At 31.1% G+C, this 19,116-nt stretch overlaps 2 protein-coding genes and 1 pseudogene across 5 annotated transcripts; 2 read left to right on the forward strand and 1 right to left on the reverse strand.

The window, feature by feature from the left end:
- Positions 1-185: 185 nt before the first annotated feature.
- LOC137810704 (uncharacterized) lies at positions 186-5,432 on the forward strand. Of its 3 annotated transcripts, XM_068612108.2 has the most exons (11): positions 186-446; positions 553-632; positions 719-974; positions 2,044-2,130; positions 2,236-2,661; positions 2,940-3,075; positions 3,209-3,371; positions 3,559-3,687; positions 4,036-4,230; positions 5,059-5,181; positions 5,262-5,432. In XM_068612108.2, the coding sequence occupies exons 3-11, from the start codon at positions 785-787 to the stop codon at positions 5,367-5,369; spliced, it is 1,557 nt and encodes a 518-aa protein (XP_068468209.1). In that variant the 5' UTR covers positions 186-446; positions 553-632; positions 719-784; the 3' UTR covers positions 5,370-5,432. The 3 variants fall into 3 exon arrangements, 2 of the variants coding, with proteins under 2 accessions (XP_068468209.1, XP_068468211.1); XR_016518454.1 differs by lacking the exon at positions 186-446 and having other exon boundaries at positions 524-632; positions 3,559-3,739; XM_068612110.2 differs by lacking the exons at positions 186-446; positions 553-632; positions 719-974 and adding exons at positions 1,012-1,323; positions 1,439-1,581.
- Positions 5,433-10,195: 4,763 nt separating this feature from the next.
- LOC150029004 (uncharacterized) lies at positions 10,196-10,683 on the forward strand (annotated as a pseudogene).
- A 5,216-nt stretch (positions 10,684-15,899) lies between these two features.
- On the reverse strand, positions 15,900-18,458 carry LOC137810705 (uncharacterized). Of its 2 annotated transcripts, XM_090298293.1 has the most exons (2): positions 17,496-18,190; positions 15,900-16,853 (listed from the first exon to the last, which is right to left on the reverse strand). In XM_090298293.1, exons 1-2 carry the CDS (start codon positions 18,067-18,069, stop codon positions 16,138-16,140), a joined length of 1,290 nt encoding a protein of 429 aa, XP_090154419.1. In that variant the 5' UTR covers positions 18,070-18,190; the 3' UTR covers positions 15,900-16,137. The 2 variants fall into 2 exon arrangements, with proteins under 2 accessions (XP_090154419.1, XP_068468213.1); XM_068612112.1 differs by having other exon boundaries at positions 15,900-18,458.
- Positions 18,459-19,116: the final 658 nt, after the last annotated feature.

Raw genomic sequence — 19,116 nt, forward strand, 5'->3', positions numbered from 1 at the left:
TTGTTTGATGCATAAAAATTAAGAATTTGAAAGGAAAAAGAAAGAGTGATAAAAGGGGTGGTAGAGATCTAAATGTGATTCATATCCAGCACATATATGATAAAAACCTGAGCTTGAGGGGACCCATGTTGATGGTGTGATTGAGGAAAAAGGTACTAATATGAATGTTTGTGTCTCAACGCAGTGAGCTTTGATTTTCTCTACAAACACAGATTTGGATTGACTACACGCAATATACGGAGGTGGATAAAGATACTGAGAACTTTACATGAGTGTGTGAAACGACGTCAGATAAACGCCAAAAGAACAGTAGCAAGCAACAACGTAGATTTTGATCCACAATCGCTGCATTCTGTACCACTCTTCCACACGTTCGCCTAATTATCTTACGCCACGTGCCACAAGGGACCCCCACGCTCCTGCCAACTACAACAACTACCCTTACTGTACTCTATTATTTCTATTATTATTTTCTTAGAATCATCATAAGGATGAAAATTTTGACTTTTTTTTTATTGTTTTCATTTTTCGTGTTCTGTTTCTCTGGGGTAGCTTATTTATTGGTTTCATTATGATATGGGCGCAAAGAAAGTGGAAGGCTTTCTTGTAACTTCAACAAAAAGCCTCAGCCGGTAGCTTCTTCAACTGCTCCTTTTGTTTGCTCATTTTTCTTTTTCTAGTTTATGCTGTTTTCCTTATCATGGTGTCTATATGACAGAACTTTCTGGGGTGTTGGTCTTGTTGTTGTTGGTGGTGAGGGATCTGAGACAAAGGTGTTGATCATATGGGAGCGTGTGTTTCAACTCCACAAGGGTGCGTGGGAGGGAGGTTGAGCTCTTCCAAGAAGAAAACCAGGAAGAGGAGGAGAGAGGGACTCAGGAGAAAAGTTACTTCACGGTTGTGTAAGGGATCATTGGAGAAGGTTGATGGGGCAGGGTTGCCTGATTGTTCCTTTGCCAACCCCACTTTCCAAGGTTGATATTTTACTGCATCCTTTTTTTTTAATCTTTTGTTTGGTCTTCTGGGTTGCATTTCTGTGAAAGGATTATCTGGAGAGAAGGCTGCAAATGAGAGAGCAGACATATGTTTGGCGTTTTCTTTTGTTTTGAATTGCAATTTTTGTTGTTTGTTGGAAACTTAGAATTCTGTTGTGTTGAGTTTGCGAATCGTTTTGGTACTTTTCGGGTAGTTGGAGACTTGGAGTTTTGAACTTTGGGAAATGTTGTTGGTGAAGCTGGTCACTTTGCGTGTAAAGGATGGGTATAGGAAATCTGAAGTTGCGGCTGAAGCTAAGCGAAGAAATGGTTTATAGGAGGATGAAGTGTATGTTAATAATTGGTGCAAATTATTGTGATTTGCAACCAAAGCATTGTGAATATTTTTGTTTTTGTGACATACTTGCAGGCTTAGCTAAACTATTTCTATTTTCATTATGAAGGGAGGAGTTGAAATTTAATTTTGGGACTAGAACTAAGGATAAACGTAGTAAGACTTCAGCTGGAAAAGTGGTGTTGAAATTTGTGGGTAACAGTAATACCGATATGATGTCTATGCGTAGGTGGTTGAGCACAATCGTAGTTGGTGAGTTGTGCATTTATGATATGCCTCTACCCATTCCAGCTTCGCTTTTAGGCTTGATCAACGAGTTCATGAAACTAGCATTAGTTGCTGGAATTAGATCCATATTATTACTGACATGAGTACTTACAATTGCATGAGTTTTACTATTTGAAGCAAATTAATGTTAATTCTGAAAGGGGAACTGAATATACTTGTTAATTTCTGTCATTACGGATATCATTTCAGACCCAGGTCACCTTTATTGAAAAGTAATTCAATGGAATATTTCAGCTCTCTGGCCATGTTGATCTGTTTCTTCTATGGGTGATTGCTTATTTAGTTATTTTGATAAGCATACCATATAACATCTAGTTTATTACAGCTACTGCATAAACCATTTTTTTTCTTCTGAAATCCTGGCAAGCTTTAGTTTGGCTTTTATCATTGCTAACGTGTTTTTGGAATTTTAATGTGAGGCAACAGCAACAGGAAGTATAGAAGAGGCATGGTTTGATTCGGTTGCAGTATTTGACTCTGACTGTGATGATGATTACCAGAGTGTTCCTGATGGTATAATTTTCCGTTTTTAAATTTATTTATATTTTGCTTCCTACTTAGTGATTTTTAGATACTATTACCCTTAAAAATGATTATTAAGACAATTTATATCTGCAGATGTTGTATCTCTGAGTGGGATTGAAGGAGGGTCTGTATTAAGTTTTCCATCTTCAAGAAATGGCAACCATGGAGTTTCCACAGATCAAATTCAGAAACAGGAATTACAGGCAGGAAATTTTGCAAATATGTCTGAGGCTTCCAGAAGCTCAGGTGTTCAATATTCTGGTGTAGATGTCATTGATTCTCCCCGTGAGCCTGTGTTCCTTGATGAAATTTCCTCGGTTGACGCGAACTCCAACAAGGATGATGGACTTTTGGATAACTGTGGGATTCTTCCGAACAATTGTTTGCCATGTCTTGCATCTACCATTCCTTCCATTGAAAAGAGAAGATCATCAAGTTCTAGTCCTCCTAATGCAAGGAAGAAGACTCCTACAAAGGTTTCCTTTAAATGGAAAGAAGGACACGGGAATGCTACTCTATGTGAGTTGAAATTCTTGAAACAGTTTTCTTGTGACTCCATGGTTCATTTTATCTTAACATTAGTTTAAGTATCTTTTAAGAGTTTTTTGTGTCTAGCTAATAGCTGGAAGGAAGAACATTTATTTTTTTATATAGCGTGTAGAGTTAATTTGTAATTACATTGCAAAAGATAATTTAGTAAATTGCATTTTCCAGGAGAATGCATCTATCTTGTGATGCGATTTGAGAAAATACAATTGCTGTAATTCTTATTTTACGTTCCCTTTTCTTGTTTTCAGTCTCCTCAAAGAAACTTCTACAAAGACCAGTTGCAGGTTCTCAAGTACCCTTTTGTCCAATTGAGAAGAAAATGCTCGATTGTTGGTCACAAATTGACGCAGCCACTTTTAAAGTTCGAGGAGTAAATTATTTCAAGTAAGATTAAGATTTGTCTGTAGTTTGTTTGACAGTGCATGTTCACCCATGTGTTAATAAATGCATATATAGTTTTAAAGTTAAAATAAGATGTTTCAGACAAATAGTGTTTGACTTTGGTGTTGTTATGCAGGGATAAGAAAAAGGACTTCGCTCCTAATTATTCTGCATATTACCCATTTGGTGTAGATGTTTTCTTGTCTCCACGGAAAGTAGACCATATAGCTCGCTTTGTGGAACTTCCTGTTATGAGTTCCTCAGGGAAATTTCCTCCCATACTTGTTGTAAACGTTCAGGTACTCCTACATTGCTAAAATTTAGTTATACTTTATGCTATAATTGCTATTAATTGTTCTATTTCCAACAGGAATTTCTTGTAGGTCCATTCTAATACTTATCTTTTTGCCTTTAGTTAATATGGTATTGTCAACAGAACAATTTGTGGCTGCATATTCTTATACTTTTTTGTTTTGCGGAATTTAGGTTCCACTCTATCCTGCCACACTTTTTCAAGGAGAAACTGATGGTGAAGGAATGAGCATTGTTTTGTACTTTAAACTTTCGGAAAGTTACTCCAAGGAGCTTCCACTGTCTTTTCAAGAAAGCATCAGAGTAAGATGGAGCCTTCATGTGTCAATTAGTGCTCAATATTCCTGAGAGTGTGGTACACCCTGTTAAAATTGCTGTCATCTCTATATTTTCTTGGTTACTAAGATTATTGTCCACAAAATAAAAAGATTTCGAGTAATAATGTGATGTATTAGCTGTAAATCATGATCGTATAGCATAGAAGACCTACTAGTATTGAATGTTTAGTAGTGTTAAGTTAGATTTAATGTCTCCTTTTCAATTACCATATTGTTGCCTTTTTTGTCTGTTAATTTGAGGAAAACTCTATTACTTCTTTTTACTGACCTATGTGTAGCTGATGAAATAACATCCATCTATGTCGTTGTACAGAGATTGATGGACGATGAAGTTGAAAAGGTAAAGGGTTTTCCCGTAGATACAATTGCACCCTTCAGGGAAAGGTTGAAAATATTAGGCCGTGTTGTCAACTTGGAAGATCTTCATTTGAGTGCAGCAGAAAGGAAGCTTATGCAAGCTTACAATGAGAAACCTGTTCTTTCACGTCCCCAGCATGAGTTTTACACGGTTTGTCTCATTACCCATCCACTAAGACACTGATTATAATAAACCTGTTATAAGCACTCAACTTGATAATGGGCAACATAAAATCTTAAATGATCTTGAAGAATCAGAAAACCAAGCTCTTTTTACTTGCATAATTTCATTTAATCACCCCATTATTCCATTTGATAGCATCTTGAAGCTGAATATGACAGACAGAATCTGAACGTGACGTTCTATACATGCATACGTGTTATTATACTTTAATGATAAGGTGGTCCTGCTTGTGTCCACATTCATGTCATTGTGTGATTAGTGATGGCAGTTAGTGGCAGCATGATATGTCTTGAACTTTGTTTATCTAGCAGTTAATTCAGAATGGTCAATCACCGAGAAAACCAAAAATGCATATCATGAAATTAGGACTTTGTAAAAGTGAAAGCTGAAGTTCAAAGTTTTCCTGTGGGCTCCTTCTCATTGTTGATGTGTGTACTCTTTGGTTTCATCTTTATGGATTTCTTGTGTTTTCTGTATAGCTTTGCCTCGCAATTCAGTGGTGTCATTTCACTATAAAAGACAAGGGACCTCCACGTGCAGTACTTTAATGCGTGACATTTCCTTCCAATCACATAACCACTGATTCTTCTAACTATTTAATGAACAATGTTATTATTTGTACTGCAAATTTCACAACTCAGAAAAAGGAAAAGTAATAAGACATGGTAACATACAGTGTGATGTGAAGAAAGCTATGTACATATTTTTGTCTTGTTACGGATATATATTGTTTAGCAGACTCACATGATAAATTGTTTTATGAATAATACCTCCAATTGAATTATCTTTTTACAGGGTGAAAATTACTTTGAGATTGATTTGGATATGCATAGATTCAGTTATATATCAAGGAAAGGGTTTGAAGCTTTCCTAGAAAGATTAAAGATTTGCACTCTAGATGTTGGCCTCACAATTCAGGCAAGTGGTTTCTGTTGTGCCAAAATCTATTTTCTTCTCTCTGATACTAACATTGGTTTTTGTAACATTTGGTGTAACAGGGTAACAAACAAGAGGAGCTGCCAGAACATGTGTTATGTTGTATTAGATTAAATGGCATTGATTACTTGAATTACCAACAACTGGGGCTAACTCAGGATCCCCTCTGATATATAAATAGCATAAGCATTTGCAATCTCATAATTTATGATCAATGATGATAATTTGTAGAAGCGTTTCTTTCCCTGTATACTTTTTATTATTACATAAAATTCACTTACTGGTAAAACTCAGTTACATGTGAATTTTATCTGGTAATAAAAGTTTGAAGGAAACTGTTATGGGTTATTTTTGATGAATTACATAAACAACATAGGTGTGATTAAAGATGGCAACTTCAAATAGAAACATGGTCCTACCTATGGCTACTTATTCATTCGTTGAACAAAAAATGATTTATCATAAAGCAACATAAATGGAAACACGTGGGTTCTGATCAAATGTCCTTTTTATATTTATTTATGGAGGTGATTCCTGAATGTACAACTACCACAAGTGTAAAATGTACTGTGTTACGAATTGAACGTGTGCACAGTGATTGAAAGCAACTGGTGGTGGAAATGTTTGTGTTAGGGTTCAATAATATGAAGCATATTTAGGGTGTGTCAGACACATAACTCACCTAAGTGCTTTAATTGTCAAATGAGAATTTTAGGAGTAGTTTTCACTAAATTCTAATATGCACATACATTTGCATTGATTGTGTTTATTGTTAACATGTATAATTTAGTGTTTCTTACAATTAAAGTGTTTAGGGTTAGGGTTTACAAACTTCAATTGGGTTGTCAATTTTCATACATAAACTAATTATATTCATGATGATGTGACTCTAACTCATTTAATCAGTTTTTAGATAAAACAGACGCTTCACATAGGATAATAGTTAAGATTTGAATATATGTTTAATTTTTAAAAAATATATGATTTAAATATGTCTTTAAACAATGTATTTTTAGGTAAAATTAAATTTCGTCCTTATTAAGACGCTAGACTAATTATTTCTTTATACTTTGAAAAATCTTGAAAAAATCTTAGCAAATGACTCTAGCTTGTTTGTCATTTAATTCTAATTTTTTTTATATAAAATAAAAATAAATTATATTAAAAATATTAAAAGCATTTAAAAAGTATATTATAATTAATATTTTTTATATGACAAAAATATATTATAATAAATAATATATATAAACTCTTTTTATTTTAAGCTTGTGTATAAATTAATTTTAATTTATAAATAAGTTTATTTATTTTTCTTTCTAGAAGCTTTTGTGGCAAATTTATCTATACTTTCAAATTGATAAATGTAATCTAAATATAAACAAAAATATTAATTTATTTTTTTGTTGTTTTTCATGTGGACAGTTGTTTACCGTTGGATCTTACCAATACAACCCCTTATAATTTTTTATATTTTTTTCAAAACTTTCCAAAGTACAAGAAAACAATTAGTCTATAATTTTGATGGAGGAAGAATTTCAATTTTATCTAAGTAGAAAGACTAAAAACATATTTAAGTAAAAAAATATTGGTATTAAGATGAAGATAGAAATTTTAATACTCATTCAGTATTTTAGTGCTTAAACATAAAATTCCCTGAAAAAAAAGTGAAACTATTTTTACGAAACATCCCAACTCTATGTATTTGATAGCATCTAGCGCTAAAACCAATTGGGATTGGACTTGTCAATGATTTCCTTACATATTTACATCATATCATTTATGATTTAATTTATAAGTGTTTATGAATTAAATTAGAATATCATTGCATATTTACATCTTTAAATAACATAATCCAAAAATTGTAATCTTTCAATTCTTTTATTTTAATATTTTACACCTAATATAAAAATTATAAAAAAAACTGAAATAAATGACTTGAGAAAATTTGATGAAAATGTCAATTCAACCTCCCACAATGATAACAGTAATAATGAACTAGGGATAAGTCTATTGACTTAGTGTGTCATTCCTACTTAAAATTATCATGTCAATTTTAATTTGAAGTTTAAACAGTAATTTCACGAATCAAGTTCAAATAAATCAGGATATTTTTTTTATTATACTCATAAGGTGTCACCAATTATTGGTAATATCTTTCAACAATTTAAAACATTCTAAAAATTGATGGATATTAGACCTAGGTGTAATTGATATGTTTTGCATTTTTTTTTATCTGATTTATCTCTTATGTATTAAGTATATTCTCATGAACTTACTCATTGACCATCATCTGTCTGCTAATTTTTTTAGAAAGTGGTTTTAAAAAAAGTCAATTTAATTATGAGGTCTTTTAAAAAGTAAGTAAGTTGGTCATTTATGTTAAATTTCCATCAATGACATTAACTTGTGATGATGTGACAAACTTAAAGACATTATTATGCACACATATTTTCAGATGTAATCTAACACATTTCTCTTCCCTCTCTCCGTTCTTCCCCATTAAAACATGTTTTCACCTTCAACCCAACATCTAAAAACCCTCTCCCCTTCTCTCTCCCAACCACAACCCTCTCATCATCCTCATCAACAACCCAACGACGTTTGCAACTAGAGCGGTGGAACCACATTAGAGAAGGAACTTTATATGGGCGAAGAGTTGGTCACTACTTCGAACTCCGGTAATGAGGTCCGAGGTGGAGTTTTGTTGTCGAAGAAGAGGGGGTTTGAACCACAAATAACCCCTCCGAGGAAAAGATGAAGGAGAACTTGAAGACCTAAAAAAAATTTAGTGTTAAAAATACTTGGTAGTTATAATTTTTTAAATGTCAATAGTTTTTGTTTCAATTGTCAATCGTTAATAAAATTTCTCATCTTAATTATTTATTCATATATCAAATGATTACTTATTATTGTAACATGTGAATATAAAAATAATAAGCAAATCGAAAACAATGATTACTTACAATCCTATCGAATATTCATTGTATATATCTCACTTGCAAGTTGTAGTTAGAGGGACACATGATTGTTACAACTTATTTTAAACTTCAAAATAACTTTTATTTAATATTAATTATTTTTTCTAAAAAAACTAAATTTGTAAATAAAATGATGATCAAAATATTATAGAAATAGTTTAGTTGGAATAATATTTTAAAATAAAATATTATTGATATTATTTCTTAAAAATAAAAAAGAAAAAAAGTAGGTAAAAAGCCGATAATGAATTGAAGGTTCTTGAGCAGACAAATTATGAGGGAATTTTTTCAATGACACCTGGATTTGATCTAAATTCCAATGATTTTTAAGTTGCTAGCCAGTTTTTGCCAGTTTCCAGCAAGAATGGTAGCTGGAAACTTGGTTTGTGTTTGAAAACAATTGAGGAAGGATATATATTTTAGGTGATTGAGCTTAAATAACTGTGGCCTAAATTTCAAATCCTGAACACAACTCATTGAAATGAAGTGGTTTTATTTCTAGAAGAGTTGATGAAAATAAGAAAAGTGGTCACTGTAGAGAGAAATGAGCTACAAAATTTTAACACCAACACGACAAATGAAAAGAAACACAAGACTTTAATCAATCATGCTTTTTTTTCTTCCCCTAATCATCAAATTTGTGTTAATAGTTTCTCAAAGTGAAGTTGCTTTACTGAATATAGGCAAAAATGGGAATGACAAAAGTGTTTTGAAACTTCCTTTCAAGTGCTCTCAGGCTTTGATACTGATATTTTTGTCGAATTGAATGAAATTAAGGTAATAAGCATTCAGAATTTTTATTCTAATGTATGACCCTTATATTTTCTATATTTTTATTACCATTTAAGGTATCCTAAAATAGACATTTTATATGGAGTCGTGTTATTCATAGGGTTGTTGCTTCAACCAGCAGAAGAACTACATCTTGATTTGTAGATCTCAAACAAAGAAGACATTGGCTTTGTTTGCATCCGACTGAAAAGCCAATAAAATATACCTTTGTATGTATATAATTGTGAGGAAAGAAAAACAATAATTAATTGTGAAAAACAATGGAGGATTTAGGTATCAATAAGTTGTCAATATATTTTATTATGAAAAAATATTATCAAATTATTTGATTTGGGTAACCAATCCAACTAATTGGAAAGGTTTGGTAGAAGTTATTTGTTTTGTTGTTACTCATTTGCCCCTTCCTAAAAGACATAGGTCTAGCTAGTTTGTTGCTACCAAAACAATCATCCACCTATCAAGTTTTATGATTAGGAATAATGAAGTTAGAATATCCGACAACCTGAAAACAATTCCACTTTTTTTGTAAAAAAAAAATAATAAACTATCATTTTTAATGTATGGATATAATTATTTTGACTATTCAATTTCTTCTTGTGATCACTTTACTTGTGAAATAGAGAATTAAATGATTGCATTTGTTTGTAACAGAAATTGTTGAAATAAAAATTTGTGGTGTGCTTTATGGGTTGCATTTGAAGTCACTGTCAAAGTTAATTTGTTGAATATATCATATCACAGATTCTTCCAATAAACATGAAAGGCCTAGTGGGGAGTCTTGCAACACTTGCCAACTGCTTATTTTCTTGACTGGTTTACATTCACAACTTATATATATGCTTTTGGATTGGAGTTCTGGAGGTTGGTTCATGTTAAACCATATATACGGTTTATACATTTCAATTTAAATTATTGTAATCATCTTTTTTTCTTTTTATTAAATACATTACAATTGAATATATAATTTAGCTGACATTGAACACAAGATTTAATATGAAAAAGTGACCACACCATTTATCATCTGAGAGACTACATTTATACTAAATCAAGTGGACTAAAACTCGTCAAAGTGGGATCAGAAGAACCAAGATAGTGATTTTAGAAGACAACAATGAGAAAATCAAAATCTCTTAATATATTAAACTTGCTAGTAGAAGCTTGGTATTATGGCTTAGTGTAAGGGTAATTTAATCAACAAACCTAGGAACAAGATGGTGACTATTACAATGTTTCCTAAGTATTTTAAGACCCCAAAACATGTACCTTTTTTATGTTCTACGAAGTGAGCAGTTTGAGTGGAACCCATGTTTCGCTCATCAGCTGTTTGATGAAATGTCTGCAACAGAAAGTCAAACTTTTCTTTTTGTTTCATTGCATTTTCTTCATATAATTATCTTCGAATGCATGTTTTCATTCGTTGATTTCAATGAATTCCAAAAAATACCTGAAAAATATTGGGTTTGAAAGAGAAGACTACTACTTTTTGAAACATGTTGCGAAGGGCTTGCTACTTATGCCTTGCTTGGGGCTCTGTGACTCTATATTGAGAATTCATCACTGGGTGGGGGAAACTGAAGCCAAGGCTGAAAGAGCATGAAGAAGCATTGAATGATTTCATTAGCAAGAGAAGGATGATAAAGCTCAAAAGTTGTGACTGAGGTTGAAGAATGAGGTTGCAACTGAACTAAAGGAGAAAGGTTTTGATGTTGAATAAGTATATGCTTTATAGTGAATGACTACCAGTGTCATTCCTATAATACATGAATTGATTGTGAGACTGTAATTGTAGTACATGCTACATGGTAAACAAAAGTGACAATTTATTGACAAGACATGTCTAAATTCACTTTCAAACATTAAAAATTCATTTAAATACTATTAGCATTTGTGTTGACAGAGTTATTACGCTTGCTTATAGAATAAAAGCATTCAAACATAAATTATTAAATTTAACAATCCAAACCTAAGTAATCTGTATAATTTTCTAATCAAACAATTTACTAAATATTTTTAGTAACATTTTTATATATTACTTTTTTATTAAAAAATATTACTAAAAAGATTTAGTAACATTTTTTAAATATCACTTTTTTATTGAAAAAAATTACTACAAATTTTCGGTAACATTTTTATATTGTTACTTTTTTATAAAAAAAATTATTAAAAAGATTTAGTAACATTTTTCAAATGTCACTTATTTATTAAAAAAAGTTAACAAAGATTTTTAGTAACATTTTTATAATGTTACTTTCTTTTTAACAAATATTACTAAAGATTTAGTATATTTTTAAAATGATACTTATTTATTAAAAAAAGTTACTAAAAATTTTTTGTAACATTTTTATGATGCTATTTTTTTATTAAAAAATATTACTAAAAAGATTTAGTAACATTTTTAAAATGCCATCTCTATATTAAAAAAAGTTACTAAAAAATTTAGTAACATTTTTAAAATGTTATTTTTTTTTTAAATAAATTTATAAAAGTATTTAGTGACATTTTTATAAATGTCTTTATTGATATGTAAAAATGTTACTGAAAGTCTTTTGAAAGTTTTTAGAAACATTAAGTATTTGTTACATTCGATAAAATGTTACGAAATCATATTAGTAACATTTTCTTTGATTTAGTAACATTTTTTTAATGTTACTAATTATTATATATCTAGTAGTAATCTTTAGTAACATTTGTGTAGTAATATTTATTGAAAATGTTATGATATATAAATTTTCATGATTTTATTATAAAGGCTCGTAGTGAGAAGAACAAAATAAGTAGAACAAAATTTACTATTTTTCATATTACAAGAACTAAAATTATGTACTTGAGATACAAATTTATAGGGGCTATCAATTATCTCATCGCTCAAACTACATAATTTTTATTCCATCCCTCATAATGCAAACCACACTTACCCTGGACATTTCATACCATAAAGAGTTAGTCTGTAGAGGAAAAACCTAAAGTCACTTAGCTGTTAAAACAACATTTTAATCTAGCAAATCTCTCAATTAACAAGTTGGCCTTTAGTTAATCCATTTGCTCCCGACCAAAGAAGATCTCATAGTTGTATGAATAATTTTGTTCACGAAGTATAACTTGAAATTACACCTGATTGTGAAATTAATTAAAGTGTAAAACTGATAAATAATACTTTAAAGATAAAAATCAGGTAAAATTTCAATAATGCTAAACATTGTCCTGAAGAATCAATATTTAAAATAAGCACATCTAAAATGAACTTTGAAAATGATGTAATTCCAAAAGAAACAAAATTATACTTTTATTTAAATGTCAATATTAGCTTAGGAGTGGAATGATCACAACAACAAAATGCTTTTTCATTCTTCCTCTATGAAAATATAAGCATAGAAGTATTGATTCTAATGGTACAAAATGGGATTTTAAAGAGCAAAGTAAATTTTTAGATGCAAACCATATTTGCAGTAAATAAAAGGCAAATGAATAATTTGTTTCCTAAAATGTGAATGTAAAAGTACAAGTAGTCACTGTCTAATTTGTAATGATTATATCAATGTTACTTGTTTGAAATATGCACTTAACTAGCTTGTATATTGACAACAATATATTCATATACTTAATCATCTTGGAAACAATGTAAGATCACAAAGATCACAAAGCAGAAAAATATGCAAGATTAATCTAATGTGCAGAGTATAATGATATTAGGGAAGGTGGAAACTATTAGAATGTATGGCCTAAACAAGAGGGGGTGATTTCTTTTCGCAAAGATTGGAAGTAGAGTGTAAAGATTTGTAAAATCAATCAATTGATTTATTTATTCAACTGGATTATTTAATAGATTAGCAGTTTTTTTATGAAGAACAACCAGTTGTTTTACCAAAACAACTAATTGTTTAAAGAAGCATAATACACAAAACAATATATAAAGCTATTTATCAGAGTAAGGAAAGAGAGATTCACACAGAGAGATTTATACCGATTCATTCTTAATCATGAGCTACATTCAATCCTTAGCTAACCACTGAAAATTTACTATGCAATCAAAACCAAATTACAAACCACACCAAGAATGTTGATCTTGAACCCCTAAAAAACACAACATTCTTAGCAACATTCTTACCACAGTTTCCAAAAACACTATTTGAAACTGTTTTACACACAATATAGATTAAAATAAAGAAATAGAATACACATGGGCTTTACAAAATTGTAGAACAATAGAATATAAAACTCAGATTCCTACTTTACACACAAGCAATGATGCAATGATCCAAGACTCCAAGAATGAGTAAAAGCTCTTTGATAAACTTTCTTCTTCTTTTTCAAATGATAAAAATAACTAGCCTTTATATAGACTTTAAAAAGTGGTTAAAACTGTTTGATCATTAATTGAAAACTTTTAAAAGCATTTAAAAGAAGTTTGAAAATTATAACAGAATTTTGTTAGAAACACTTGATTGATTTTCAAAACAAACTGATTGATTTCCTTTTCTGTTAAGGACAACACATAAAACACCTAATTCAATTATCAAAATAATCAATTGTTTTTGCTTTATAGAGAAGACAAAAGAAAACAAATCATCTTTTAAATCCTTGAAAAACTTGTTGTAGTCACCAGACTTTGAACAAAAGCTTTTTCAACTGATTTAAAACACGAAAAAAACTAACTGAACTTAACATAAATTTGAAAACCAAAACATTCAAAAGAGATTTAGAATCATTTGAGCTTGGATCATAACTAGGTGTAAATTAACAACTCAAAATCTACTAAACAGCACACACAGTAGCATATCCTTCAAATCTTCAAGCCAGATTTGGAAATCATCAAAGCACCTTGTTCAACAGTTATTGCTTGTTGTTCAAAGCATATACAACCTAGTTTTAAGCAATATGATTCTGGGTTGGATGATATATTAGCACCTACCAAACATATTACATGGAGTTCTTTTATGAATTCATACATTCATTAAGTTGTATTATAAGTTTCAAATATAATAACACAAAGGGTAATTGGTGTTACCTTTTCATTTAATTCATGATATACATATTTCATAGTTGTTGACAAGTTCTTGAATCAATGGTTAATCATTTCTTTGCTCTAGTTTGCAGATTCAGTGATATGGGCACTAAAACCTCAATCACCATATGTGTTGTTTCCCAATTTAGTAGCAAGAGTTTCAAATCATTTGAAACCAGCACAAATGACTACGTCACTTAGAAGCTACCAAGTTTACCAAATAATGATCAATATTAAATAATTATCTTGTTTTTAGGTTCTTATTATTTTTGCACTCACTGTTTCATATTTAATGTAAATTAGCACTAACTGAATAGGATTAAACATTGTTTGGTATCCGGAACAACAAAAGATTTCATGAGAAGTATGGATAAATAAAGTTTTTTGTGCTCTTTTACATTTCAATTTATAATAATTAGTATCATTGTTATGTTGTTGTAGATGAGAAAAATCTTCATTTTCTCCAAAATGTGCACAAATTGATTTCAGAAACAAACTTACATTTTTATTTTTTTTTGTCTTTTTTATGAAATAAGCAACTCCAATCAACATGTGATAAATGAGTAGAGTTGAACAAAAGTTAATTTATTCATAGAAGATGTCTGAATTCACTTTCAAACATTAAAAATCCATTGAAATACTATTAGCTTTTGTGTTGACATATTTCTATTACTAGTTTGCTTATAGAATAAAAGCATCCAAACATCAAAATCAATTTTAACCAAGATCAAATTGTAAACTTTTATCAATAAATTCATGCAATCCAAACCTAAGTAATTTGTATAATTTTTTAATTAAAAAATTTAGTAATTTGTTGAAATATTATAAAATATTTATATTAATGATATTTTTATAATATTATTTTTAATGAAAAATATTACTAAATATTTTTAATAACAATTTTAAAATGTTACATCTTTAATAAAAAAAAATTATTAAAGTTTTTTAGTAACATTTTAAAAATGTTATTTTTTTATTTAAAAAAAAATTAGTAAAATTTTTATAATTTTATTTTTTATTATAAAATATTACTAAAATAATTTAATAATATTTTTTAAATATAATTTTTTATTGGAAAAATACTTTTAATAACAATTTTACAATATTAATTTTTTAATAAAAAAATATTCCTACAAAGATTTAGTAACATTTTTAGAATATTACTTTAATAAAAAAAGAACAAATTTTTTAATAATATTTTTGTAATATTACTTTTTTATTAAAAAAATTCAATAACATTTTTAAAATATTATTATTTTTATTAGATAAATATTTAATAATATTTTTATAAATATTATTATTGATATTTAATAATATTTTTATAAATATTATTATTGATATTTAAAAATATATATTTATTTTAATAATATTGATTATAAGTAACATATCTTAATAATTTGTTTGATTTAATAATTTTTTATTTCAATTCTTCCGTGTTCACCATCATCACCCAACAAACTGATATCAAATTGTTATACTTGAAACAGGTATGAAGCTCTCTCCACTCACAGGTTCTAAGTTGACAGAACACCACACTCAGAACACACACACCCACACTCACTCACAACATCAAAGAAGATTGTAGAGGATACAGAAAACTGGAGAACTTTTCAATATTCCCAAAAACATAAAACAAAATCTATATATAATTCTGTTTTTGAACTAAACAGAATTATTAAATTCTGTTTCGAGAGTTGTCACTACTGACAATTGTTATTACACATATCAAATGGTGGAATCTAATTTAACACCGTTCCTTATTTTGTAATGCAAGTTAATAAAAAGTGTTAGAGAATCTAATAGAATTTGTTGAAGATTGTTTAGCATTGTTAAGTTGATACTTGACAGAAAAATTGAATGGAACAAGACTGCAATTTACTTTTAATTTTTCAGTGACTATATATACTCTAAATATTTTTCAGTGTAGCTTCACAAGGAAAATGCAACATTTGCCACATGTTTCTGCTTAGAAGGATACAAGAATGTTCAGGAACACCAGAGATTCTCTATTTTCAGAAGTGAAATGAAACAAGTGAATCTCTGTGTTTTTACACCCAAAAAAGAATAAAATGTTTTCACAATGATATGTAGCCAAAACAACTTGGTCTTGAGTAAAACTACAACTCAATTGATTTCACGGGTTTCCATTCATATATCTTACCATTGTCAAAGTTTACAGGGACTAAGAGGCTTTCCACACAAACCTTTATTTCCAGAATAAGTACTCCCAGGAAAGTCAATTAGAGGTTTACCCTCTGGAATTTCCCCTTCAAGTACATTATCTGATAAGTCCAATTCCTTCAACTTTCTCAGCTTGAGAAATCCATTGGGTATGTTTCCACTGAAGTGATTACTTTGCAGCTTCAGACTCTCCAACAAGGTCAACTTTGCCAGAACTTCTGGCAAGTTGGAAGCTAATTCATTGAAGCTCAAATCCAAACTGTGAATGGAGTTCAGCCTCCCAAGGGAACCTGGCAATGTACCATTTAGAAGGTTATGAGACAAATTCAGGTACCGAATGTTTAACTGTTCTCCCACACCAATAGCCTCTACTCCACTTGAGAAGTTGTTATCAGAAAGATCAATATATGTTAGTGATCCCCCAGTAGTATCTCGTTGATCAGTGTTAAATAGTCCAGTTATGGAGCCCGTTAACTTATTTGAGTGAAGATCAAGAACACCAAGACCAGGCAAGTTTGTGAGGGAATCAGGTAGGTGTAAATCAAGTGAATTACTTGAGAGGTTTAACAAGTACAGCTGACTGAGGGATCCAAACCATGATGGTATTGGTCCACTGAGAAGGTTCCCTGATAAGTCCAGTTCCTGTATTGGACTCTGTGTTGTTTGCAGTAAGTCTGGAATTTGGCCCTTGATGCCACAGCCTGCGAGGTAAATGCGGGAAAGAGATGACAGACTTGTTAGCCATAATGGAATGGAAGAGAGGTTCAAAGGATTGAAAGATAGATCAAGTGTCTGAAGGTTTTGAAGGGAAGACATCTCCTGAGGCAATGGCCATTCAATCAAATTATTGGAAATGTTCAACATTATGAGCTGAGAGAGTTGGCCTACTGATTTTGGTATTTGGCCAGAGAAGGAGTTGTCACTGAGGTAAAGCTCTGTCAAAGAATGCAAGTTGCCCAAACTAGAAGGCAATGCTCCTTCAAGTTTGTTGTTTGATACTGAAACTCTTTGAAGAGAAATCAGGTAGCCAAAACTGGGAGGTATGTTTCCACTCAGGTGGTTATTGTGGAGTCTTAAGAAGCCCAGAGAAGGCATTTCACCAGGTCTCGAGGGAAATGGGATGGTTCCCTCAAGATAGTTGGTGTCAAAATACAAAACTGAAATGGCAGTTAAATTTGTTAGTGAAGAAGGTATGCCTCCACTTAGCATATTGCTTGAAAGATCAAGCTTCTCCAAAGCCAGCATCTGACCAATGCTGTTGGGTATATGACCTATAAGAGCATTGTCATGAACATCCAACTCTACCAAATTGGTCAAACTCCCAAGTGAGAAGGGTATTGTACCTGAAATTTGGTTCGAGTAAAGTAGCAGCCTTTTGAGGTTTCTTAAGCTTCCAAGGCTAGAAGGGATTGACCCAGATATCCTATTTTCATGCAGCGCCAGTTCCTGGAGATTTGGAAAATTACCAATGCTTTCAGGTACTGGGCCAGTTAAATTGTTGCCAAAAAGATAAAGCTTTTGGAGCTTTGGCATTTGCAACCCAATTGTTCGGGGAATTGTTCCACTGAGGCCTACTAAGCCACCGAGATCAAGGATCTCAAGAGAGGTGAGGAGAGTTATGGAAGGAGAAAGTTGACCCACCATTTGTGTTTGAACCAAATCTTTTTCAATGAGCCCTGGGAGAAGAATCTGTGTCACTCTAGTTGTTGCATTGTCACAGACAACACCTTCCCATTCACAGCAGCTCCTGCCAACCCACTTTGCCAACCGGGCAGATGTATCCATCTGAATCCCATTCTTGAAGGCCATTAAACCTTCCAAATCATCAGAACTGCATTCTCCTGTTACTTTCCTAAATGCTCCTCCAAATGCTATCACTGTCAGTAGTGTAACTATCTGTAGTAGCTGATAGCCCATGTTGCTCAACCTAATGGAAGTGTCTCTTACTTATCTTATCTCAAGCAATTTTTTCTTGCAACTGAAAAAGCCTTCAAAATGTTGGCTAGGATATTTTGGCAAATAGTCCACTCTTCACGGGATGCAGATACAAACAAGTAGCATTGTTTTCCAGATCTAACTTTTTTTCTTTCCTTTAGGCCACTTTTCCCTTTTAAATTGCAAAGCTGGAAAGCACATTTCTCTGAATCATGATTTCCTTAATAGTACTCAGAGTGATAGATTCCATAAACTGACCCATTTAATTTTCTGGTTTAGTGCCAGAATTCTCGTACGCATACACTATAAGGATTAAACTAAACCTCCGTGACATATTCCTATATGATTTTTTACGAAATATAAGAGTTCTCTATTACGAAGTTGCAACTGTGATGTAGTAGTTAAAAATCAAACTTCTATGTTTGAAGCATGACAGATAGCTAAGCACATGGCAAGGATTAATCTTATAAAGATGATAGTTTGGTGGTTGTGCACATTTGGAAGTTTCTTTTTTGGGAGTTTGTCAAATTCCATTTTCTCACCAAACTCTTCCTTTATGATTTACATGTTCAGAAATCAGGAGATACTTTTGTTTTTGTTATTTATTTTATCACTTCAAGGAATAATCTGTGTCATGATTTGAAATTTCAAGTGGCATCTTAAATTTGTGAGCCTTCTCTGCTCCACCATTGCACACTTCATTATTTTAATGCGTATGATTATCCCAATCGAGTACCAATAATTTTCGTAGACTATGTCATTCAGAAAGCAACAGTTGTACGAAAGGAACATAAATCTACACTGTACAGAGGTCTTCTTAGGTTTTCAATAAGGAAAACTAAGATCAATATAGGTGCTTCTTTTTTAAGATATCCACCACAACGGATATTTTTAAGAGGAAAAAAGTTACTGTAGTGCAACCAAGAAATTCTTCACCGTTTACCTATTTTACAAGGAATTCAAACTCTTGAAAATTATTGGTACCTCACTCTTTCTACCAACCTAACTAATGTATCCATCTAAGAAAAA

This window comes from Phaseolus vulgaris, chromosome 2 (assembly GCF_051622355.1).
Source record: "Phaseolus vulgaris cultivar YP4 chromosome 2, ASM5162235v1, whole genome shotgun sequence".
Classification (NCBI taxonomy): domain Eukaryota; kingdom Viridiplantae; phylum Streptophyta; class Magnoliopsida; order Fabales; family Fabaceae; genus Phaseolus; species Phaseolus vulgaris.